Here is a 25,669-nt window from a genome sequence, read left to right as displayed (position 1 = left end):
ATCTTATTTCTATTACTTTTTCTTTTTTTTGATAAATAGGACAACAATATTACCAATGAGGTGAGACAGATGAACTCATTTCAAGATTTGTAATGAGTAAGAAAATTTCCCTTGTCAAGTACAACAGTAATTTATATAAGCTAATATTTTGTACTTGAGAGGAAAAAATAGGTCTCATGACAAGACTAAAACAGTTGTTAAGGCAGACATTTTTGCAGTGTGGTGTATCTAATGTGACCAAGAGGCGGTTACCTACAGCAGTGCTACTTCTTTTTACATTTAAATGTAAATGTAAATGTTTTATCCTGACACTTTTATTTTTTGTTTCTATTTGTTTTGTGCGATTGTACAGATTCCGGACAGTGCCATACACTATTCATCCCCCTACACGCTGGTGGTTATGGGTTATGTCCGTGAGAGGTTGGTGTTTACCAACTCCAGCGTTCTGCGCTTCAGCCCCAAGAGCTACTCCACCTTCATTCAGACCGACAAGTCCACCTACAAACCGGGCCAGGCGGTGAAAATCCGCACAGTGTCCATTTTTCCGGACGGCAAACCGTGCAAGAGCAAGGTGGATATCGTCATTAAGGTAGGTGTGCGAGCAGGCCAGGAACGCACCAGGCGGGAGGTGAATGGGGACGTGGAATCTAGAGCACAGATTGTGTTCTCATAAAGCTTGCCTGCTCTTCTTTTCATTGTGAGCCAGGATCCGAAGAGAAACACGATCCTCCAGTGGATGACATTGGACAGCTTCCTGGGCGTTGTTTCCAGAGAGTTTCAGCTGTCTGACAACCCTCCTCTCGGGGAGTGGGCTATTGAAGCGACGGTCGATGTAAGCTAAGCACATTTCCCAAATGTAACTTACTTAACGCGATACTTTGAGTGTATGTTACACCTGTTTGGTTCATGTTATTCTTCAGTAAATGAGATAATTTTGTCATATGATCTTAAACTTAAACATATGATCTTATTGTTGAGCAGATTTTTTTTGGTTAATTTTCAATCCTGAATTGTTCCACGGTGCCATCCGCACTGTTCAATTCTCCCAGTGCAAACTAGTGACATTTTTGTCATATGATCTTAAACTTAAGTAAGCATATTGTTGAGCAGATTTATTTTGGTTCATTTTCAATCCCAAATTGTTCCATGGTGCCATCTGCACCTTGTTCGAGGAGCACTGCAGCATAATTCCCAGTACAAACTAGTGACTATTTTCCATGTCATGTCAAACAGCACTACAGGAGAGCTGGCACTAGCTTTCAGAGCTGGATTCCTCTTTGCTGTGGTTACTTGTTGGGTGAAAATAATATAGTGGTTCCCTGGAAGATGTAAACCTCTTTTACGAAAAAGCCAATGTTTCATCTTTAATAGCAGGAATCAAGGTCACATTGCAATAAAGTGTGCTTTAACAAGTGCTTTAGTCTTGTATTGAGATATGCACTCGTTTTTTCCACTCGTATTCCACTAATATTGTAAATATACAATATTAGCTTTGTTTTAAGTTGCTTTTTGCTTGAAATTGTCTTGCCGCATTGTCAAATCTTGAAATTAGTAAAACCATCTCATCTCATTGGCAATCATTTCGTCATATTTAGCAAAAATGTAATCGGAATAAGATTTTATGTCTGAACACGAGACCAAAACACTTGTTAAGACTGACTTGTTTTTTGGTTGCAGTGCAGAAATGTGTGGCCTTGACTCTGGTCTTAACTTTGTCTGTATGATTTGTGTCTACAATGTCTGTCTTCCTGTCCATCCTTATGCAGGGAGTGCTGAGCGAGAAAACGTTCACAGTGGACAACTATGGTAAGATTGTTTTCAGTGTGAAAAATGGCACCTCTGTGCTAGCTCGAGCTTACCTTGCTCATTGAATTGTCCGTAACAAAGACGGACAACAAAAAACATGGGTGTAACCGATGGCTCGTGTAGATACAAAAAAGGCCTTGTACACCTACTTAAAAACCAGCCCATTGTATTCTTAAATAAAACAGTGAAAAGTGATACGAGGTAATACTCAGCACCTGGAATTCTAACCCTTTCTCTTTTCATCAGATAACGCGGTATGAAATTTGTACAGGCTCCATTATACTGCATGAGAAGTTACCATTACAGGAAGAATAAACAGGTTCCTACCTTATTGTATTTCCTGTTTTCCATTGCAGTGCTTCCGAAGTTTGACATTCAGATACAAGCTCCCACGGCAATCTATTATACGGATGACCTAACAGGAACTGTCCGAAGCCAGTGAGTAATATTTCACGACTTATTATGTGACTGACGCCTGCTGCCTTATTGTTAATACACACATATTTATGCACACATTCCCATGCCCTCTGTTGCTTTGGGTGTATCGTGCACATGTACACACACACCAATAGCAACTTACAACTCATGAAGAGATGAGGGGGAATGAAATGAATTAAGTGCAACACGTGTATTTCTTTTCTTGGTTGGATGAGAATGTATGCATTAAATAGGATGGCCTGTAGTGTAGTGGTTAAGGTACGTGACTGGGACCCGCAAGGTCGGTGGTTCAATCCCCGGTGTAGCCGCAATAAGATCCGCACAGTCATTGCGTTGCGCCCCTGAGCAAGGCCCTTAACCCTGCATTGTCTCCTGCTTAGTCTAATCAACTGTATGTCGCTCTGGATAAGAGCGTCTGCCAAATTCCATTAATGTAATGCTATGTAATAAATGCTGCGCAGAAAAGAAAGTGAGGTTGTGATTTAAGGTCCATGTTAAAAATAAACAAATAATACTCTTTCTCTTTCAGTTACACTTTTGGGAAGCCAGTGAAGGGACTGTTGACAGTGACAGCTCAATTTCAGATTTATGCCAAGCCCATGAGTGCAAATAAAACCATGGAGGTGAGTGTTGATTTGCGGCAAAGCTTTGGTACACCCAAATGTATACAAATGTACAAAGCTTTGGATGAAGGCACTAAATGCCAACGCTTTACATGGCTTAGCCTTTCATAAAGTATGCTGTGGACTACCAAACAACCACTTATAACTTCTTATAACTGCTTATAACTGAAACTTCCACGTTTTTTCACAGGCCTTTTAGCTTTCGCCTTTTGAAGGTGAACTATTTTCTGCTGCCTCTTGACACACTGTATTGGCACTTTTGACTGCCTTTCACAAAATAACCTTTTCACAGTGACATTATTGAAATTAATTAGAATATTGTAGAATATTGTATTGCAGTAATTTAATTTTAAGTTCTGATTTTATCCAGCCCCAATGTGACATTGTGAAATCTGAAATGGTGTAATATATAATTTTGAAATGACCTCTCAGATTGATGGCTCCGCTCATTTCATCTTCAACCAAAATGACTTATATGAATATTCAAAGCACAATGAAAGGGATGAAGTCATATACCTCACAGCCAGTGTCACCACCTTCACAGGTAAGTTAATTGTTTCTTGGCCTCTGTTCAAAATATCATACCCATATAAAAATTGTTATCCATGTTAATTGTTGTTTGTAGCACCTAGCTGAATTCAAGTAGTGATGATATAAAAATGTATTTGAAAGAGCAATATAAAGTATTTATGTGGAAGTATGATATTTATATAATTATTGATATTTATATAATTATTGATATTTAATACAATCTATAATAACAACTTGCTGATTTGGATCAATGTTTATAGTGATTAGTTATTTTTCTTTGTTTAAGGATTGACGTACAACACAACAATTGAAGTAAATGTTATAAGAAATAAATATCAGCTTACATTTCTGGAATCTTCCAGCGCATTAAGGCCATCTTTAAATTTCTCAACATACGTAAGTCAGCACCCCTGAACTGTGTTTATGCTGAAATATTTAAACAGTTTTGGCACTTCTTAGCAAGCTGTGACCTTGGCGTTCTGTTTTTGCGTCCTAGTGGTTTGCGTCTTGTAGTGTAGCCTCTGTAAATGTGTTTGTGAAGTCTTCTGCAGAGTAGTAGTCACTGGCACATCCATGCCTGCCTCCTGAATAGTATTTCTGATCTATCAGACAGGTGTTTGGGTTTTCTTTCTTTTTTTCTTATATCTCAGCCTCATAATGGCTTCCTTGACTGCCATTGGCACAACTCTAGGCCTTATTTGGCCAAATGTCAATAACATACTCTAAAAGTAATCAAAAGCCTTGAATCAAGACTAGATACTATACATTTTCTTATACCTGCTCTAAGGAAGTGCTTGAATACACCTGGCTAAGCAGAAACAGCTGAGACACCAAATTACTTTTGGTCCCTAAGATGGGGGGGTCTCTAAAACTACATCATTTGATATGGATGTAAATGTCCTCAAATTAAAGGGGACAGTCTGCACTTTAACATCACATTTATGTTTTTGTCCATATGTATTTAGGCTCTCTAGTCCAGCACATTGGATTTGAAATGAAGCAATAAATACATATGGACTGCACTGTATATTTTTTATTTGAAAAACGACTTGATTGAATTCCATTTAATCGTTAATAAAGGACACCACGTTACAAATGTTAGAAAATAAAGATTATGCCAATAGCTGTATTATTTTTTAGCTTACAGTATCTTTTGCACATGCTTATCAAGGGTGCCAATAATTCTGGAGCCCACTGTATGTAGTATACCATTAGAAAAGTTTATATTGCCAGGAGACAAATTGTACTTCAGAGGTATTGTTGACACATTGCCCACTGAATATATGATATGAATATGTGCTACCTACTAGGTCAGAGATCATTTCCTTCTGCAACTCCAGTTATGAATTGAAAGGCAACTAATTTATTGTAAAATCCCAAATAAATATTGTAGGTACTTTCATAATTTCATGAATTGACTGAATTTCCGAAAATTATGAGCCTTGGTAAAATTGTGTGTTTCAATGAAAAGATTGGCATATTCCCACTAATTCTCTGTCCTGCTTAGAACGATTCTGTATGACTTCAAATCACATTACCATTCAGCAGACGCTTGTGTACAGTGACTTATTAAAAGTCTAAGTCTCGGGAATGGAAAGAAACACAATATCTTACTGTTGCAGCTGAAAGTGCGTTCGTACAGCAAGACCTTGACCGCAGAGATCCTGCGGGAGAATGTGACGGTGACCGTGACTCAGCTGAAAAGCAGCCCCTGGAGCTGGAGACAGGACGAGTGGGACAGTCTCTGGCCCCAGGGCAGAAACGGCTCTGAGTTCCTGCAGGGTCTGCCTGGTCGCGGCCCTCTCGGAGAAGATGATGCTCAGCTGATGACGATGACCTTCCCGGTGCCTGCCGACGGAGTCATCCCCATCCAAGTTCTAGTTTCAGATTACGTGGCTACGGTCATCATTAAGGTAAGGATGGACGACTGATGCTACATTGTGTGCTAACTCCAGATTGTGCCATTGTTTTGTCAACTTTTTGTCAACTTTGATTTTCTACCTGCATCATATATTCAGTAGGGTCTATGTGTCTGGTATTTTACTTCAGAATGAATTATCATTGGACTCTTAATCGTTTAACCTCTCATTTGAAGTTTGTCAATAATTTGCCGCTCTATTATAGTATATCAATTATTATTTGGTGTATTTGGTGTGATTTCAGGCCACTTTGGGGGATAGCAAAGCCACCTTGCAGATGTATAGCAGCTACTCTTCCCCCACTTCATCTTACATCCAGATCAGCAGAGACCATTCTCCTATACAGGTAAGTCAGGTGTGAGTTAGCCGGTAAATCAGATGAGGATGAACAGAGAAATTGGGTGTTGTTCAAAGGTAAATTAGGCATGGTGAGCAGGTCATACATGCGTGTGAGAAAGACATTCTTAGACATACGTTAGGCTTGCGTTTGAACGATATCCTCAAGGTACATTCATTTTTGGTGAGCAGGTAAACTGTGAGTGATTTCTCTCAATAACCTGCATACGTGTGTGTGTGTGTGTATGTGTGTGTGTGTGTGAATAAATGACAACCTTGTTAAATCAGTAAGTAAATTGGGTGTTGGGTGAGTACACTCTCAGAAATATGAAAAAAGGTGCAAATGCTTTGTCGCTGGGGCGGTATCACATACGTGTGAAAATTATACCTATGATTCGGTGGCATGGTGGCGCAGTGGGTAGCAGTGTTGCCTCACAACAAGAAGGTCCTGGGTTTGAGTTTGCATGTTCCCCCCGTGTCTGCGTGGGTTTCCTCCAGGTACACCGGTTTCCTCCCACAGTCCAAAGACATGCAGGTTAGGGACTACAGATGAAAATTAGCTCGTTAGCTGACTCCGGCGCATTTACATTCATGTGGAAACTGTTAATGTTAATTAATGTGCACTGTCCCTGATAAATATTCATAAAATAGCATTTATTGCTTGGAAAATGTACTCATTTGTACCCAAAGGGAACATTACTGTACTTTCAGGGTACGTTTGGGAACCAAAATGTACCTCCACTGTCACTTTATTTTTGAGAGTGTAGAAACATCCGCCAAGATGGTAAACTGAGTGTCCTGAATCCACTGAGAGGCAAGCATATGATGTTTCCTCACTGTCACGGTGGAAAGAAGCTTACGGTGCTCGTCCTTTATCCAGAGAGAACATCAGAGAACATGAGTGAACTGCACCACACAGAATCATGCTTACAGACTGTAGGTGAGCAGTCTTTACTTTTACCTGGGCCGCAGTCAAGGAAATCCTCTGGGAAGCCCAGCATGTAATGGTTTTGCACAAGGCTCCTGTTCTACCAAAAACTTCAACCCTTTCTGTCCCGAGCCCATTATGAAGGGGCTCCACCCAAATCAGGGGTTTTGGCTTTGCTTGAGAAAATTGAGACAGTTAAGAAAATGTTGTATGGTTTTAACAGGGGGCGGCACGGATGGTGCAGTGGGTAGCACTGCCGCCTCACAGCAAGGAGGTCCTGGGTTCGAATCCCCGTTGGCCGGGGCCCCTCTGTGTGGAGTTTGCATGTTCTCCCCGTGTTCACTTGGGTTTCCTCCCACAGTCCAAAGACATGCAGGTTAGGCTGATTGGAGAGTCTAAATTGCCCATAGGTATGAGTGTGTGAGTGAATGGTGTGTGCCCTGCGATGGACTGGCGACCTGTCCAGGGTGTATTCCTGCCTTTCGCCCAATGTATGCTGGGATAGGCTCCAGCCCCCCTGTGACCCTGTTGAGGATAAGCGGGTTCAGATATGGATGGATGGATGGATGGATGGACGGATGGTTTTAACAGGGGCTCAAAACAGTAGTATAGCAGTCATTTCATTTGGTTCAAAAGGTATGAACTCGAGAGTGCCATATGGCACTCTTGCGATTTTACGGTAGTCATGCTTGAGTGTCGTGGCACTCTTCGGACTGATAGGGTGCCCTATAGATAACCCATTAGAAAGGCCTAGGATTCACAATGAAATGTGTCTTGAAAAATGGTCATATGATCAAATACAACGCTGGCCTCGCATCCATCTGCTAAGGGAGATGTAATATGCTGATTGGTTAAGCAAATCTCTGCTATAGATAGACACCTTAGGAAGTAATGAAGTGCCTTACATTGCAGACATCTAAACAGAATCCAGACATCTTATTGGGTAAATTGAATTGTTTTAATATTGATATGTATGTTGATTTGTTTTAGGTTGGAGTCCCCTTGCACTTGGTTGTACAGAGCAATTTTCCATTAAGGGAATTTCACTATTTGGTAAGTGATGGACAGGATGTTTGCCCGTGTTTCCCAGATGGTTTTACTGATATTGAACTGAGAGTGTCTTCACAGTCTTACATGATTTCAATTATTTACAATAAGAGTCCCACACATGTTGAAGATAATATTTTGCAGCTGTGTCCCAAATTAGATATGAATTCACAGCCCTTTGTGCATAATCCCATATAGTCGGCTAATTATTTCAATCATATCTGATTGAATCTAAACCAGACCTGGGTCACATACATAATTGTTTTGGATTCAGATATTTTTCTTTGTTTTGCTAAGCTCAAGAAGCAGAAACTCGCCTTCTTGTCCTCTTGGTTGGCGCAATTACACAAGGCAAGATCAATCAAGCGCAGAAAATAATTTGAATCCCGAGCAATCACGTATTGACTCAGGTCTGACTGAACCTACATTTTCAGCTACCCCACTCCACATACTATGGACTTCATAAAGAACATTTCTTTGAAGCCGTGAATGTGTTTGCAGTTAACTTAAATTTGGACGAGTGAAACTGGAATTTTCTGAAATGTTTTCAAACACGACTTTTCAAACACTTGCTCACACCTTACGGCAATTATATTAATTGCACTACAAAAAACAAGAAAACATGAAAGCATTATACAGTCATATGCATCAGACTTACCCCTACATGCAGTAGAGATATTATTAACAGCATACATTCATAAGAATTTTTATTGATTATATTTTAGATTTTACAATAGGGTACCTTGCTGAAAGGTACAAAAGACGTGTTGCCTCATCCCCTCCATGATGAGGTGTTTTCTCTTGTTCTTAAGTTTTTTGTTTCTTGGTTGATACTGGTTTGTTTGTTTCTTTTTATCTTAAATTTGTATGCAAATTAATTTACTGACAAAAATGTTTCAATAAAGTTGCATGATAATCAAAGTCATCCCCTCCATGATATTGTCTTGTCGTGATCCGTAACGTTGTTTCTCCCTAGCTGGTGTGCAGGGGACAGGTGGTGGCTGCAGGGAAGGGCAGCCACTCCTTCACTCTGACTCCCGATGAGTCATGGGCCCCGCACGCCAGTGTGATTGTCTACACCGTCCTCGCCAACGGAGAGGTCGTTAATGACATGATGGTCATTCCTGTCGCCCAAGTGCTGAGGAACAATGTAATTATCTGCGCATACAACATGCTGCCCGAGCGTTAGTACCTGTAAATGGAACGCCTGCTCTTAAGCATATATAAAATCAATAAAGACTTAGACATTGATATGGGTTTTGCTTTGCTTAGTAAGTGAACACTCACTTAACCCTCCGATTATGTTTGGGGTCAATTTGATCCCATTTGTGTTTGACATCTCTTAAAAACCAGTTAACCTTTTTTCATCTTGATACTGTATGAGTTTTTAAATGTTCTATTTTGGTGGGATTAAATAGTAAACATGCAATAAACGGAATTATATTTTTTTCCAACTTTGCATATGCTGTATGGGCTTATTTTTACCCTCTGTAATTGTATTAATTTTTATTTTTATCTCAGATTTCTTTGTGGATGATTCTGCCAAACTTTTGGGGGCAATAATGTGACCAACAAACTGTAAAACATTTTTATTCTGCAATCATTTCATGTTTTTTTTTTTATTGCGCTCAATTTGACCCCAAAGATAAAAGCGGCCATAAACCCCTAACCCTCCTATTATGTTGAGTTGTCAGTAGTGTATTTTTAGCCCCTGCATGTGAACTGAACCATGGCACTGTCAACGGGTTTTCTTTCACAGGTGTCTCTGAGCTGGAGTCAGGCGTCAGTGAAACCGGGAGAGGAGGTGACGCTCGGGGTGTCTGTGATGGAGCCCAAATCTCTGGTGGGAATTCTGGTGGTCGACAAGGCTGCTAAGCTGTTGAAGCAGGACAATGACATCACATTGGAAGCGGTGAATAACGACCAAAATCTTTCTGATGAAGGAGCGAAATATAAGATGCAAAGGCTGTGACTTCTTAATATAGTATATTGTGATATAATATACACTCAGTGAGCACTTTATTAGGTACTTATTAGACTTATTTTTTTATACTTGTTGGTCTTCTGCTGCTGTCGTGGTTTGACGCGTTGTGTGTTCAGAGATGCTCTTCTGCATACCACTGTTGTAATATGTGGTTATTTACTGTCACCTTCCTGTCAGCTTTGACCATTCTGGCCCTTCTCTTCTGACCTCTCTCAATAACAAGGCCTTTCTGCCTGCAGAACTGCTCCTCTCTGAATTTTTGTTTTGTTTTCCACACCATTCTCTGCAAGACTGTTGTGCGTGAAAATCCCAGGAGATCAGCAGTTTCTGAAATATTCAAACCACCCTGTCACCCTGGTACCAATAATCATTCCACAGTCAAAGTCACTTAGATCACATTTCTTCCCTATTCTGACATTTTGTCTGAAAAACAGCTGAACCTCTTGACCATGTCTGCATGCATTTATGCATTTTATTGCTGCCACATGATTGGCTGATGAAATATTTGCATTAACAAGCTGGTGTACAGGTCTACCTAATAAAGTGCTCAGTGAGTGTACTGTATATTGTATGCTATCTGTCACTATGAAACCTCACTGATATTTCATAGTTTACAGAGTAAAATTATAATGTTTTAAAAAGGTGATAATGTATTATTTTCAGGTACTATTCCATTATTTGATTAAGCTTCGCTCCTGTTAGCCTTTTTTCTTTAGCTAAATGAATAAAGCACATGTTCTCAGGCTATGAAAACATGCGTTCTAACACCTGTGAAATACAAACCTCAGATTCCTGCCCTGGTATCAGTCAGGTGTCTAAAGAAGCACTATAAAATGTGCTTTTCAAACCCGAACCAACAGGTTGAAACATAGCTGGCTTCTTTGTCCTATTCAGGGTTCTTTTAGACAGTAACATTAGAGGTGGTAACAAAAGCATTTTTGGGGGGTGTGGTTGTCTCAGGTTCTGGAAGAACTGACTGAATATGACACGGACAAAAAGGTCAGCAGTCCTTGGCGTGAAATCATGAGGAGTGACCCATACTCTATTTTCGAGGTAAGGCTGACACTGAGCTGAACATCTTATCTGGACAATCGCCTAATTTGTTTATGGGTCGGTAACAAATAAGTTTAGAGAAAAATAAAATAATAAAATAAAAATATTTTAAGCTTCATTAGAATGATTGGTTATAATTTATAGATGATATTAAAAATATTTTCTGCAAATATCATTTATATATTTTCATTTAGAATCATATGATGATATCAGTCACAATGTCGGAGGGAGAATAGAGATTAATATTCAACATTTGTTTTTGGCTTTCATTCCCCCCCAATAACTAGTAAATATTCAAGGCGAGCTCTCAACATGTATATAGGGGCCAGGAACTATAATAAGTACTACTATTTATTTCAGATTATGGGTCAATGTGTTCATGTCTCTTATACAAAACTGAGCTGAGAAAATCCTGAGAAGTGATCTAATCAGGAAAATGTGGGAAAATGCTTTCTAGTAAGACACCACACTGGTGTTGTGTTCTCAACTCAAATAATTAAAATTATAAATGATATAAGAGAAAATATCTGTGTAGATTTTATTTTATCTAATAACTTAGCAGATCTATTGGACAGCCAATACAATCATGTCATTATAAATAATGGCCGACTGATTAGTCTGGCAAAAATTGACCACTATATGATATGATTTACAGTATGATAGAATAATGTTATCGCAGCCCAGATTTTATTTTCAATGAACTGCCCTGGTCCATATGAATTGCTTGCTCTCATTTTTGCAAGAAACCCCTACCTAACTGATGGATCAGAATTCTTGCGGGCCCTGAACCTGGGTATACTCTCTTTGTAGGACAGGGACATCTGAAAAAAATGTGAAAACTGTACTTGTATTAATGTATTAATACCTAATGGGAAATAATAATATCATAATTATATTTAGAAAAAGCAATGAATGTGTTGGATTCTCTTATGTTACTTCTGGACATGAATTCAGATAAAGTTTTCTTTAAAAACATTTATAACATGTTAATTACATTCTAATGTACAACGACAATGTACAATATATTATATATCAAAAACAATAAAATCATGTATGTCATTCCAGATAGCGAATGACACTGAGGTAACACAAAAATATGACATCTGGTATAACTGAGTTTGAACTTTAATCAACTATTAAATATGTCATTTCATATCAAATAAATGCATGAAAAGAACATAATAAATGCTTTTGGGTGTTATCCAGTATGACCGAGGATACTGTGACATAGTGTACCAGTAAAAATGGTAAATAAAACAGCTTACTAACCTTTTACAACAGTGTGGGGGTCCTTCAGATGCTTCTGTTTGATGCCACTTCCTGTTTGATGACATATCAAAATAAAATGTTTTTCATTTGCTCCAGATTGTCAATTATCCTGGATGACATTGGATGAAATTCCAGTACTGAGACAGGGCTTTGAAGCTTAAAAATCAATTGAATTTGATCATTTTTGTAATATCTTCATATGTTGATAGATAGACCCATATAATTATGCCCATCTAGAGTTCATATAATTTAGCCCCTGAAGAACATTTATTTTGGAGATCAGAATAACACGTTGTGTCATTGAACCTCATGTTTTGTGGATTCGCATTCGGATTTGGTTTTCAATCCCCAGGCCTGTAACCTGATGGTTTTAACAGATGCCACATTATCTAAAGTGAAGGCCCAGGAACACGTACCAATGTTCCGTAAGTATCTTTTATCTGCCATTCAAATCAAATATACAATGGCTTCAGAAAGTATTCAGACCCCTTCACTTTTTGCACATTTTATTATGTTGGCGATTTTAAGTGAAAACAGGTTTTAGAGTTTTTTTGCGAATTTATTAAAAATCTAAAACTGAAATCTATCATTTACGTAAGTATTCAGACCCTTAATTCAGTACTTTGTACAAACCCCATTGGCAGCAAATACAGCTATGATACTTCTTGGGCAAGTCTCTCTACAAGCTTTGCACACCTGGATTTGGGCATTTTATCCCATTCTTCCTCCTGGCAGAGGATCTCAAGCTCTGTTAGGAAGCATCTCTGAACTGCCATCTTCAGTTCTCTCCACAGATATTCTATGAAGTTTAAGTTTGGACTTTGGCTGTGCTATACATGAACAGTCAGAGTCTTGTACCAAAGCCACTCCAGCGTAGTCTTGGCTGTATGCTTTGGGTCATTGTTGTGCTGGAAGGTGAACCATCTCTGAAGTCGCATGCACTATGGAGCAGGTTTTCGTAAAGGGCCTCTCTGTATTCGGCTGAATACAGCCTCAATTCTGACCAGTCTCCCTGTCCCTGCTGCTGAGAAGCACCCCCATAGCATGATGCTGCCCCCACCATGCTTCACCGTAGGGATGATATTAGCCAGGCGATGAGCAGTGCCTGATGGAGATATAGTGCTTCAAGTTCTGCCCAAAGAGTTCAATTTTTGTCTCTTCAGACCAGTAAATCTTTTCCCTCATGGTCTCAGTCTTTTAAATGTGATTTGGCAACCTCCAAACAGGCTGTCATACTGTATGCCTTTCACTCAAGAGTGGCTTCCATCTAGCCACCCTACCATAAAGGCCTGATTGATGGAGTGCTGCTGAGATGGTCGTCCTTCCAGCAGGTTCTCCTATCTCTGCAGAGTACTTCCGAAGCTCTGTTAGCGTGACCATTGGGATCTTGGTCACCTGCCTGACCGAGTTAGTCAGTTTGGCCTGACGGTTCCAAGTCCAGGTGGTTCTAAACTTCTTCCATTTCACAATTATTGTGCTCCTGGGAACACTCAAAACTGCGAAGGGCAAAAACAGAAGGGCTCTGAGTACTTTATGAAACCACTGCAATTGTCAGCTACAAGCCATTAATGACTTATTTTCTCAATATGTTTATGTCAGTGAAACACTGATTGTGATATTCACCTAAATCATTCTAATAATTGAAATATTTACCACGCTACATCCCTGGATTCAATTAATTTCTTCTGAATTTGTCTAGAATTGTGACTCACAAACATATTTTTTCTCCAAGACAGTGAAAAATGGTAGATGTGGAAGAATTAGCAATTATTTATATTTAATGTATATTATTTCCTGTGCATTATCGATCATTATAAATCATTTGGGATACGATTTACTTATTGTATTGCCCCTTCTTCAATTGGATTCTTCTAGTTTTGACACCACTTATGTGACAACGGTCGTGTGGTCAGATTCGAACCGCTGAAGCCTGTTTTCTGAGCTGGCGAAACTCAGACAACTTATCCTTGTGTGTCCCACAGCAGGGGAGGGAATACAGGAATTATTTCAGGCCGAGGAAGTGGTGGCCTCGGAGCCACGAGTGAGAAAGCTATTCCCGGAGACTTGGCTGTGGCTTGACGCTAACATGAGGTGATGTTTAGGAAATTTGCCATGGGAATACAGACACACAGGCACACCATGAGTCATATATTCTATCTCTCTGTCTCTCTCTCTCTCTCTCTCTCTCTCTCTCTCTTTCTCTCTCTCACCCTCTGTCTCTCTCCCTTTCACTCTTTCTCTATACACACGCACTCACACACACACAACAGGTGTATTCCACTAAATCTAGGGGCATTGCTGGCAATAAACTATACTTTATGCACATGTAGGTGTGACCGTTCTTATCTGCATTAACAAACATACCCAAACTGCACATAGGGATACTTCTGGATATATGTAACTGGGCGAAATCTTTTCTGCACACCATGCATAACTTCTACTATTGTGCTGTAAATGGCTAATAACATTCACATTACTCCTTTGACAGTGATTCAACCACAGCAAGTTTCAGTGTTACAGTGCCAGACAGCATTACTTCCTGGATCGCTACAGGATTTGTGATGTCAGAGAATCGAGGCCTGGGGCTCGTTAGTCTCCCACAAAAGGTAACCCTGATGTAAAATCTATGCTATGACCAGCATAGCTATGACCAGCTTGAAATGAGCTTGAGCCGGTTAAACCATGTTGAGCGTGGAGCTGACCTGAACTGGTCACTCAGCTACCAGCTGTTTCAAAACCTTTTTTCAGGAGGGCAGGCTTCACCTTTAGCCTTCAGCCACTGTTGATAGCTTTCCTGGCAAATACAAATGTCGTGTTCTTTTGACTTCCAGTTTTAAAAAACGTGTACATAGGCTACGAGTGCAATAGAAACCGAATGTAAACTGTAAGTCTTGATTTAACACTGAATAACACAGATAACACGCTGCCAGAATTTAGGACATTGCACCCGCCTACCTGTGATTTTCACTAAATTGTCCGTATTGCCCCTTCATACTGAGCCTTTAGTTGAATGACTACTGCAATGTCTTACCCACAAAGGCATCTGGGAAATGGCAAGGAAAGTTGTGGATAGCAAACAGGACCCATTACAGCATTTTAGAACAGATATGAGGATGATGTCCTTCATAAATAATAATAATAAAATGTATATTTATAATTTACAAATAAAAATTAAAGACACAAAAAACCTTAGATGAATCTTTCATATGCCACAGTGTCTTGAGGAAAGCCAGACCATCCACCCTGTTGAGCACATCTTTTCCAAAAAATGTTTAGTGGGATTTTCTTTTAGTCTGAGAGATCATGATGTTTTGAAAAATGTATTAAATTGTTCAGAAACTGTGGTTCCCTTTGTTGAGTCTGAGGGAGTTTGTCTAGAGCAGGAAACGATGCACTCATCTGAAGGTTATGTGTGGTTCGGCCGTGCTGCCAGGAGAGAGAGCTAAATGCCAATGTCTCTTCAGCTTACGGTCTTCAAAAACTTCTTCCTGGCGCTGAAACTGCCGCGTCTCATCGTCCGAGGGGAGAGCATTGTGCTGGAGGCCATCGTTTTCAACTACCTGCCGCATGAGCTGGAGGTGACTGAATCTCACCGGACTTTGTGACCGCTTCTGAGAAATGCTTTTGACGGCAATTCTGAGTCGCGCTCGCTTATTACTGGAAAAAGGCTTTCCATTCACTGCATGAGGAATGCATGTGCTATGCACTGGCCGAGGCCTTTTAAATTATATCCTTCTGTATTTTCCACTGCTATGCATGTTATATCAGACATCACTTGTTCTCCAGACAAGCTTGTGCGCACTTCAATACAAATTCAGGCTACACACAGTACAATAATGGGTTTCTACTTGATCCTTTAGTATTATAAAATATGAGCTTTGCATTTATGATTTATGATCATTTATGACCAGTGATCACCAACCTTGTTCCTGGAGATCTGCTAATTTGTAGAATCGGGTGTGCCAAATTAGGGTTGAAGTGAAAACCTTCAGGAAGATGGATCTCCAGGAACAGGGTTGGTGACCCCCGCTGTATACACATAAACCCCATTTTCCGTGTTTCCTTATTTCGCTCTCCCTGTCTCGACCTGCAGGTCATGGTGATTGTTGCTGAGAGTGAGGCCTTCGACTTTGACAATGTACCTGACCATGACCTGTCAATGGCCAGTACACAGACAGTGTACGTGGGGAGCCAGGATAGCGCTACGGCACTCTTTCCCCTAAGACCCAAAATGCTCGGGGAGATCCCCATCTCCGTGAAAGCCATCTCTGCTGTCTCGAGCGATGCCATAATTAAGAACATTCTGATCAAGGTACTGTGCAGATTCATGGTCAGAAAGCAAAATACAAGTTTGGTAACTTTGCTAATACCACGAATACCACTTTGACCGAGGAATGATTGTTAGTGCCAGACAGGGTGATATGAATATCTCAAAAACTGATTCCCTGGGATTTTCACGCACAATAGAGTTTGCAGAGAATAGTGTGAACAGTTCTGCGGGCAAAAAATATATACACATAAATCACATTTTCTATGTTTCCTTATTTCGCTGTTAATGAGACAGGTCAGAGGAGAAGGGCCAGACTGGTCAAAGCTGGTCAAAGTCCAGTCCAAGGTTGCCAATTTGTTTTTGTCTCCTAGCCTGAAGGAATTGAGCGGACTTTCTCAAAGTCTATATTTTTGGAGCTGGACTCAGCAGAGCATCGCCTGATGAGAGTGATCAACTTCACCTTCCCCCCAGATGTGGTGCAGGGCAGTCAGAGGGCTGAAGTGGCTGCAGTCGGTACGTGAGGTCATTTGTCTTAGCTATTCGCATATTAATCCGCTGTCGCAGTTACCAGCTTTTGGTCAGGAGAGCGTTAACATCAGCGTGCGTATGTGTGTATCGGTCCGTGTTTGTAAATTTGAGAAACGTATCGTTTTATTTATCTAACCGTTGAAGTGAAAGCCTTTTCGTTTGGAACATGGACGTGAAATCTCGCGCTAGCCTTTGGGGATGCTAACGTCGTTCACTTTCAGGGAAAGGGACAGTTTGGGTAGGACTCTTATTTTCCAGCTGGAAAGTGATACAGTATGTTGCGTTTCTTGTGCTCATCCATTTGGCCGTTGCCTGTTTGAAGTTCCTCCTCTTGTAAACATGTTTGTTATTTTAAGTGGGTGCTCTCACTAATTCTGACATGACTTGTACTTGAGGGAGCTGGTTGACATCTGTTTCCCCATGGAGTCGGTCATCCTGGACCACTTTCAAATGCCCTGAACTAGACCACTAAAGACCACTGGACTAGTTTGCAAATGGAACAGCTCTTTAAAATGTTGGGTTTACAGTCCTATCATCTCCTTTGTGGTTGGGCTCCAGGGCGCTTTTAGCCATGCCTTTATGGCAGTAAGACCAAGTAGGAGCCTTAGTCTGCAGTATTGTTTTTCATCAGTTTTGTTTCCTGTCCCTGCTCTCTGGTGACATAGGTGACATCCTGGGCCCTTCCATCACCGGGCTGGAGTCCCTCATTCAGATGCCCTATGGGTGTGGGGAGCAGAACATGATCAACTTTGCTCCCAACGTTTATGTGCTTCAGTACCTGGTCAAAGCAGGACAAGTCACAGAGAAAATCAGAAGCAAATCCATATCCTTCATGACGCAAGGTAGACAGCACTAAGCCTACACTGAGCGACCACAGGAAGGGAATTGACGTACAGTCCATCTGCCTTAACTTTCCTGTTTCCTCCTATTTTTACCTTTCTATTAGTAAAATGCACAGATCTGTCTCTCATTGAAGGCATTGCCCTAGGTTCTTACTGTCTGTCTCAAATGCACTCTTGATTAGTTTCGGCCCTTTGACATATTTTACCCTTTGTAAAATGATCTCCTCGCCCTACAGACACTAAACATATTCAATGCTAATGCTATTAACTTGTTATTTGCCTCATTGTTAACACCGGGCACTTTTTGCCTTGTAGGTTACCAGCGAGAGCTCTCATACCAGAGAATAGACGGCTCCTTCAGTGCTTTTGGCAATTCAGATGCCTCTGGGAGTACATGGTGCGTCTCTGGTCGAGTTTCATCCATTTGGCCATAGGAGATGCAGCACTGCAAAAAAAAGCCTGTCTTAACAAGTGTTTTAGTCTTGTTGAGTACAAGAAAATTTCAAGTATAGTAGTAGGAAATATTAGCTTGTTTTAAGTTAGTGTTTGCTTGACAAGTGAAAAATTCTTAGCCCATGTGCTAATATTCGTACGAGTGAAGCTGTCTCACGCCAATGGCAATATCTTTGTCTCTTTTTTTTTTGGCAAAAAAGTAAAAGGAATAAGATTTTAAGTCTTAAGACTAAAATACTATTTTTGCTGTGGACAGAAGTAACACTCTTGTTTGTGCGCTTCCCTCCCCTCTCTGAAGGCTGTCTGCGTTCGTGCTGAGGTGCTTCCTGCAGGCCCGTCCATATATCTACGTTGACCCAGGCGTGCTCTCCAGGACGGCGGCCTGGCTGGTGAAACAGCAGAGGCCGGATGGGGCCTTCCTGGAGCCAGGCCGGGTCATCCACACAGAGCTCCAGGGGGGGCTGGACGGTCCCGTTGCACTGACTGCCTACGTGCTGCATGCCCTGCTGGAGGACCCGGCCTACATGGTGGGAGTCCTCACTCTGAAAAAAGAAATAAATAAAATAAGTCCGACTTAACAAGTATATTCGTCTTACACTATATTTAGACTTAAAATCTTATTTCTATTACCTTTTTGCTAAATTTGACAAAGAAACCACCAGCTAAGAAACCTAAAACAAGCTCATTTCTACTGCTAAGTCCTTATTACAAGATGCTTGTTAAGACCAACATTTTTTGCAGTGTTACTGTTTCTTCTGTCCACTGCAAAATAAATAAATACACAGTCTCATGTACTTTTGGTTTTTGCATTTAAGATTTGCTAAGGATGTAAAACAATTTCACTTGCCAAGCAAAAAGTAACTTAACTAATATTTTCTATTTCAGAGAAAGAAGATAAGATTATAAGTTTTTACAAGACTAGAACAGTTTTTAAGATCAGACTTTTTTTTGCCTTGTCCTGTCTCAGAAGAGTACATGACTGGTTCCTCAAATATGGATTCTGTCCTTTTTTTTTTTCAGATCGAGTACGACAAGACCTTGACCCAAGCGTTGGCCTTTCTGGAACGCAAGCTGGAATCTGGTATCTCCAGTAACTACAGCCTGTGTCTGGTAGCATACGCTCTGTCTTTGGCTAACCACTCCAGCGCCAACAAAGCCTTGATGGAACTGTTTGACAGAGCAGCCATACAAGGTACTGACCAAATCACGCCCTCTCTCCAAACAATGCCGTATACAGCAAACATGATTGTAATCAACATTTTTTGAGTTTTTATTCAACAGAGCATATGACATGTAGACATCTTACATTTTCTAACATTATTCATGATTCTTTAAAATGTCTTGACGTTAAAGTTTTATTTTGGCTTTCTGCATCCTCTAGAATCAGACTCGAGAGTTGTGTCGTACTGTGGCAGACGATTCCTGATGTAGCCACAGCAGGAGAGTCGTCAGAATTTTCTGGATTTTTCTCCCTCCAGATAACGTGATGTCCTGGAGCTCCTCGGGGCTGTTGAAGACGCGACGGCCGCGTTCATCGGACATTGAGATGGCCGCCTACGTGCTCCTCTCCGTGTTCAAACTGGGCATGCTGGATAAGGGCTTCCCACTGCTGAAATGGCTGATCGTGCAGAGAAACCACCTGGGAGGTTTTGGCTCCACGCAGGTAAGGCTGGCATTCTTTTGAAATGTAAAAGCTACCCTACTGTAAAATCCAACTATGCCAGCTTGACCAGCTTGAAAATTGAGCTGGTCAAGCTGGTGATAAGCTGGTCTAGCTGGTTATGAGCTGATCAACCAGTATGGCCAAGCTGGTCATGACAACAGCATGGCCAAGCTGGTGATGAAGCCAGTCTAGCTGGATATGAGATGGTCAACCAGCTAACTTGTCTGAGCTCGTGGCTTGTTTCAAAACATACGTGGCTTAAGCTGATCAAACCATGTCAAGCTGGCAGCTGGTCTGAACCAGCTACCAGCTGTTTTAAAACCTAGCTTGAGCTGTTTTTATCAGCAGGGTACAGTGCCTGTTGTGGTACAATTGTTAAGCACTTTACTTCTTTTGCTTACATTATTGAGCACCTCATAGCACATGGTTCCTTCTCAGATGTTTAGCCCAGATCCGGTCAGTAGGTCATCCTTTTTCTGTTGGTTTAGAGCAGAACTTTGCAAACTTTTTTGACTATAGGTACAGTAAAATTGCTAACTGGTGGCTGAGCCCCCCCCCACAATACAATGGGTTACATTTCAAACCCGAACTTCTGGATGCCCGAGGACCTCCTTAAGCTCTGATCCTTGGGTGAATCTTTGGCATATACAGGAGAAAATCTAGTCTCAAATCAGAAATGAAATTGAAATCACTGACATTTCCCGTGAATAAAACTGAATGAGTGAGGAAAAACTGATACCATACAAACTGATATGACTCAGAAATTCTGAGGTGCAATCCAAATTCCTGGTCGACAAACTCGCTGTGGATATTTTCTCTTGAACCCGTGCACTGCGGAGAAAAAGCAGCAGTGGTCAGAGACGGAACAGCTGTTGTCTCTGGTGTAGCTCTGTGATCGACTGCATCGTGTGCTGTGCAGATGCAGATTAAAGGCCGCTTTTGAGGATTGCATCTGCGGCGGCAGATATGGATGCGATTCCCGTCCATGCATGCGTCTGGAAGAGCTAATTGCTTCCATGCGACGTGGTAACAGCCTGCAGACACCAATGCTGACATATCCACCTGCTCGCAATACAGCGCCTCACCCCAGCTAATCGTTACCATGTCCGGCTTGGGAGTCTATTCTAAGAGTCCGCTCTTCAATAGAATCGCAGCCTCAGGGTCGTTGGCTATACAGAGAACCGACACGGCCCGCATTGTTCGCTTGGCCTGAGGTTGAGACGGAGTCGCGCCTCATTCTTCAGGGACAGTCTGGCTCCCGAGTCCGATTTTGTGTGGTCTTTCACCTTTTGTGATTCTTTGCAGCTGTTTGTGAGACTTGGGTTTGGAGCCTTGCCGCTTTTCAAACCGCGTTGGTACTTTCTCTTCCCCCCAAACTTTCTGTCCCCCCCCCCACCCCTTCCAGGACACGATCATCGCTCTGCAGGCCCTGTCCTGGTACGCAGGCCTCGGCAGCTCCTCAGCCATCGACCTAAGCATCAAAGTCGTCCACAAGCCCTCTCTCATGGAAGCCCGCTTCCACATCGACTCCACCAATTATCTGCTCCGCCAGAGCCAAGAGGTGACCTTTCCCTAAAAAGCTTGCAATATTTAAAATGTGTCTAAAAACAGATTTTATCGTGCCTTCAGGAGTAATAGTTCCGTTTTTCTTCTAATCAAACCCTTCCCCACCACTAATTTATGTTGTCAAAGCACAGTGAATTATGGGACATTTACTTATAATGGATTTTTTGAAAGAAGGCAACATGGGGCTGTATTAATGTCATGCAATTAGCCAGCTTTGGCCAATACCAGTCTGGCCAGAGTTTTTTTTTAATTGCATTGTGCGGTGATTGCATTTTGAATGTATGTGTTTTGTGTATGTGATGCCATTTGCACAACTCGGGGAAATGAAGCTATGAAAATATAATCAAATAGTTTCATTTATGTGACTGCACATTCCAAATGAAGGTTTGTATTTTCCAGATTGATGCAGAGAGAGATATCAACATTGAGGTCTTTGCTGAAGGTCGAGGATTTGCGCTTTTACAGGTACTTTACACAATCCACTGACTTCCATGAGCTACAGTTCAGTAAGTGAGCCCCCCGAACTTTCAATTGACAATTCTGCTGATAAAAACAAGTATTCGGCATGTGTGTATGATATTTGCCTCCTGGGTGCTACTGAAAACAATCAAGACAAATTCACCTGAATAATTTCAGTTATTTCAATACTTTCAAATACTTCACCATGTAACTCCTATTGTATTTGAAACTATATGTTCCTATGTTCCTTTGAATTTACCTTTGGCTGGTTCCACAAGGCAGGATTACTGAGTTAGCTTGGTAACTGCACCGAGTAAAACCCAGAACCCACAACTGGAGCATGGACTGAAGGAAGAGGAGCTGTTCCGGGTTTTACTCAGTAATCCTTCTTTGTGGAACATGCTTCTGTTCTCATCTCTTAGAAATGGCATGAAATATAAACATCCTGTTTTCAGTTTCTCCTGTGGTGCGCTATGGTAGAATTTCTGGTTGGCATCCAGGTTCTCTCACTCTCTCTTTATCTCATGTAATTACACCTTTGAAAAACAGCTGAACGTGTTCTATAACTTGGAGAGTGGAGGGTTGGCATGGAGACGCCGCGATACCGAAGAAGAGGACGCGTTTTATCTTACTGTGGAAGTCACCGACGGGAGCCTGGACCACCTCACCATCCACGTGTGCACAAGGTGCCGACACTCCTTCCTTGTCCGGCCCACAAAGAGGGACACTTTTAAACATTTTTGGCTAAATTTGATCAGTCTGTGAACAGACTACTCGACGGTTGCCATATCTCTGTGGCACGCCAGACGTAACTGTTTTTGATTCAAATAATTGTATTCGCTTTACTGAGCTTGCCCGGTGTATTGTACTGGAACCTATGAAATACTCCGGAAAAGTGCAAAACCCTGCCTTATTGGCTGAGCTGTGTCAGGCGAGATCAGTCCAGCGCAGAAAAGTATTTGAATCCTGAAAAATGACATATTTGACCCTGGTCTGGTGGCTCCATTCACGAACACGTGGGTGGTATAGCGTTCATCTTGCTCTTCTTTTTCAGGCTGCTTGAGAGCGAGGGCATTAATCAGACGGGCATGGCGATAATGGAAGTGGGGCTCCTCAGTGGCTTTGTCCTTGATCAGAATGGCGTGGAGACCAGCTACGTCATTAAGAAAGTGGATGAGGACCAAGAACGAGTCCATATTTACTTGGATTCGGTAAGTAAACGTATTTCACTTACGAGGAGAATGGGCGTTGCTTTGTCTCGTGGTCTCACTTGAGTTATTTTTGGTCTGCCGCAGTGAGATGTGCCGTTTCTTTGTACAGTGTCGGACACTCGGTAGATTTGTATATTTTTAAACAAGTTCTTCAGAAATGTGATCGTGTCAAATGGTTTGGGTGACCACTAGTTTGGATGACCACTGGTTTAGATGACCCCTGGTTTAGATGGCTACTGAAAGATTTTGTTCTGCCTAATTACCTACCAGGATGGTTGTTTGATTTATTTGTTATAATCTTCACAAATTGGTGATTATTCTTTTGTGAACCTATTAACAGGTGACCCTTATGCCATTGTGTGTCAAAATCCGACTAATAAGGGACTTCAAAGTGGCAAAAGTTGAGGATGCTGTGGTCGTTGTCTATGACTACTACGAGCCTGGTAAGTACCCCAAAATGCACTGTTCCCAATCATTTAAAAATACCATAACCATAAGCTGCATCCAACATTGCCAATAAAAGATCACAGGAGTGGATACGTGTTACCAGCTAGCTGAACATGGAAGGCATTATACCATTGTCTGTTGTATGTTTGTGCTTACGCACTAGGAGAAAATCTTCATCATTGCTAATATATAACAATAAAGGGTTGTTTCTCGTTTTTGACGGTTACCATTGAACATAGGCTATACATCTGTTATCTCTGCTGTGAGCTACTTGTCTATCTATAAAGTTACCTCTGCCTTTAGTTTTATTGCTTCTCAAGGCCAACGAGCCAGTCAGAACAAAATGTTTTTTCTTTCAATGAAGTATCGCGTTTCAGTTTTTTTTGTGTGTGTATTACTCATTTTTTCTGGGGCACAGTTATACAAGCACAGTAGACAATCGTAGGCTGTGATTCAGCGATGCATTCTCCTGTTTCCCGTTCCAGGTAGGAGGGCGGAGCAGACGTACAACTTCCAGGCTTTGCGGAACACGTCACCCTGCGACTTCTGCGGGTACGACTGCCACCAGTGCACAGGGTTGACCTATGCGTCCGCCAGCCCCTCCCTCAGCCACAGCGCGGCCTGGATTCCTGCCGCATTGCTCCTCCTCTTCCTCGCTTAATGGAGATGAGCGCAACTTTTATAAACCTCTCACTGTATGAGTGGGGCCCGCCATTTTACAGAATGGAGAACAGTTTAGGTCTTACATTTGTTCAATCAGTTGACCATGTATGTTTATATAGTCTGTGTGTCTGTTTTTTTTTAGCTGTGTCAATTACTTGCACTGGAGATATTTGTAAATTACGTATGTAATCAGATTTTATTTCTATGATGTAATATAGAAGGCTATTTTATACACATAAATTTATGTTGAACATCCAAAAATTTGCATATCATTTTTTTTAGTGGAAATACGCATTTATATATTTTTGGTTTTCTAAGTAGGATTGTTTTTTTTCTTTTTACTATTTTTTGGTGATATTTCTAAGCAATTATCATTAAGAGCTTTTGCACAGATGTTATGATCTATTGGATGTATTGCTGAAAACTCACATAGGAATGCGTCTTAGTACTTTTATTAAATGTGAATAGCCTTTGGAATAATAAATGAAGGATGTTTCCATCTTGTCTTGCACAATAAATAAACAGAAGTAAAACCAAATTGAAGAGGCTTGTTGCGTAAAATATCTCTAGGCACAGAGAAGATCTTTGAAAGGTCCCTGAAAATGTCTTTTTAACCATGAATGTGAAATGTTGAATGTAATGGGGAAAAACAATGCATAAATGGCGATATCTACCCACCTGAGGTGTCACTCATCTCTCATCAGTCTCTTATGAGAATTTGTTTCACCCTTGGCTCTTTGAAGACAAATGCCCCACGTGAAACTTTCCTTCTGTCAGGATTGGTTACTGAACACTGGGTACTGAGTAATATGGAAACCAGGTTTAAACGTTTGGCCACATAATGGTAGAATCTGACTGTCTGTGATGGTTTTTGGCAGTATCTGCCAAGCGTGCTGCCCAGAGGTGGTAAACAATGAAATTTGATTTATTCTGCTTCTCAAAAGGGTTCAAATTGTCCAACATTTGTGAAATACAGTACGCAGCCTGTGGGGCGATGCTCCTTCTGGCTCTTTCTGTTCTGAACAGAAGGTCACCGGGTACAGCACCCTGTGAATCACTTTAAAGGGCTTGTGTAAATCATGCAAGCTCAGTCCTTTGGTCTTACTGAAAAAGTATCAAACCTGTTCAACAAGCGAAGTGAGTGAGACTCGAGCGAGAGATGGGAAAAGAGAGAAAACTCCTGTCAGACTTCAAAGCTCTGGTGAGTACGGAGAGCTTATGCCTGTTTCGACCTCAGAGGAACTAAAAGCCTGCCAGTCCCACAATGTCCATATGGTGCTTCAGTTTGGACATGGGTTCCAGTGTTTTTATACATGTATCCTGGAAATGGTGCATGGAGAGTTTCCCCTGTTCCCGCAATCATCAAATCTGGACCTCAGATCCAAATCTGGCCCTGGTTTTCTTATCTCCCTGGTAATTAGTGCTACTGATTGGCCAGTCTGTCTTCACACCTGACTCCCAGGTAAAGGGAAAACCAGCGATTTGACGATCCCTGCCCTATTCTATCGTGATTGTCAATTGTCAACACAACAAAACAGCATGATTTACAATGACTGTAAAATGAAGAGTGATATGGATAATTATAGCAGCAATAAACTTTGACAACACATTTATAGCTATCTATGATAGGCTG

At 41.2% G+C, this 25,669-nt stretch overlaps 1 protein-coding gene across 1 annotated transcript in view; it reads left to right on the top strand.

The window, feature by feature from the left end:
* cd109 (CD109 molecule) overlaps positions 1–24,034 on the top strand; it is a 29,048-nt gene extending 5,014 nt beyond the window's left edge. Inside the window, exons 3-32 of the mRNA XM_061241686.1 lie at positions 353–589; positions 707–832; positions 1,767–1,806; positions 2,163–2,244; positions 2,774–2,867; positions 3,300–3,411; positions 3,685–3,794; positions 5,021–5,311; positions 5,562–5,663; positions 7,572–7,634; positions 8,605–8,778; positions 9,388–9,540; positions 10,573–10,665; positions 12,287–12,359; positions 13,917–14,025; positions 14,423–14,540; positions 15,399–15,512; positions 16,028–16,246; positions 16,576–16,717; positions 17,398–17,574; positions 17,890–17,971; positions 18,326–18,554; positions 19,048–19,219; positions 19,506–19,690; positions 21,096–21,251; positions 21,656–21,721; positions 22,265–22,401; positions 22,770–22,926; positions 23,267–23,369; positions 23,859–24,034. Of these exons, the coding sequence (XP_061097670.1) occupies positions 353–589; positions 707–832; positions 1,767–1,806; positions 2,163–2,244; positions 2,774–2,867; positions 3,300–3,411; positions 3,685–3,794; positions 5,021–5,311; positions 5,562–5,663; positions 7,572–7,634; positions 8,605–8,778; positions 9,388–9,540; positions 10,573–10,665; positions 12,287–12,359; positions 13,917–14,025; positions 14,423–14,540; positions 15,399–15,512; positions 16,028–16,246; positions 16,576–16,717; positions 17,398–17,574; positions 17,890–17,971; positions 18,326–18,554; positions 19,048–19,219; positions 19,506–19,690; positions 21,096–21,251; positions 21,656–21,721; positions 22,265–22,401; positions 22,770–22,926; positions 23,267–23,369; positions 23,859–24,034 (4,092 nt within the window). The remainder of the gene's footprint in view (positions 1–352; positions 590–706; positions 833–1,766; positions 1,807–2,162; positions 2,245–2,773; positions 2,868–3,299; positions 3,412–3,684; positions 3,795–5,020; positions 5,312–5,561; positions 5,664–7,571; positions 7,635–8,604; positions 8,779–9,387; positions 9,541–10,572; positions 10,666–12,286; positions 12,360–13,916; positions 14,026–14,422; positions 14,541–15,398; positions 15,513–16,027; positions 16,247–16,575; positions 16,718–17,397; positions 17,575–17,889; positions 17,972–18,325; positions 18,555–19,047; positions 19,220–19,505; positions 19,691–21,095; positions 21,252–21,655; positions 21,722–22,264; positions 22,402–22,769; positions 22,927–23,266; positions 23,370–23,858) is intronic.
* Positions 24,035–25,669: the final 1,635 nt, after the last annotated feature.

The sequence above is a fragment of the Conger conger genome, chromosome 5 (assembly GCF_963514075.1).
Source record: "Conger conger chromosome 5, fConCon1.1, whole genome shotgun sequence".
Taxonomy (NCBI): domain Eukaryota; kingdom Metazoa; phylum Chordata; class Actinopteri; order Anguilliformes; family Congridae; genus Conger; species Conger conger.
Note: the sequence above shows the minus strand (reverse complement) of the source record. Positions and strands in the feature narration are given on the sequence as shown.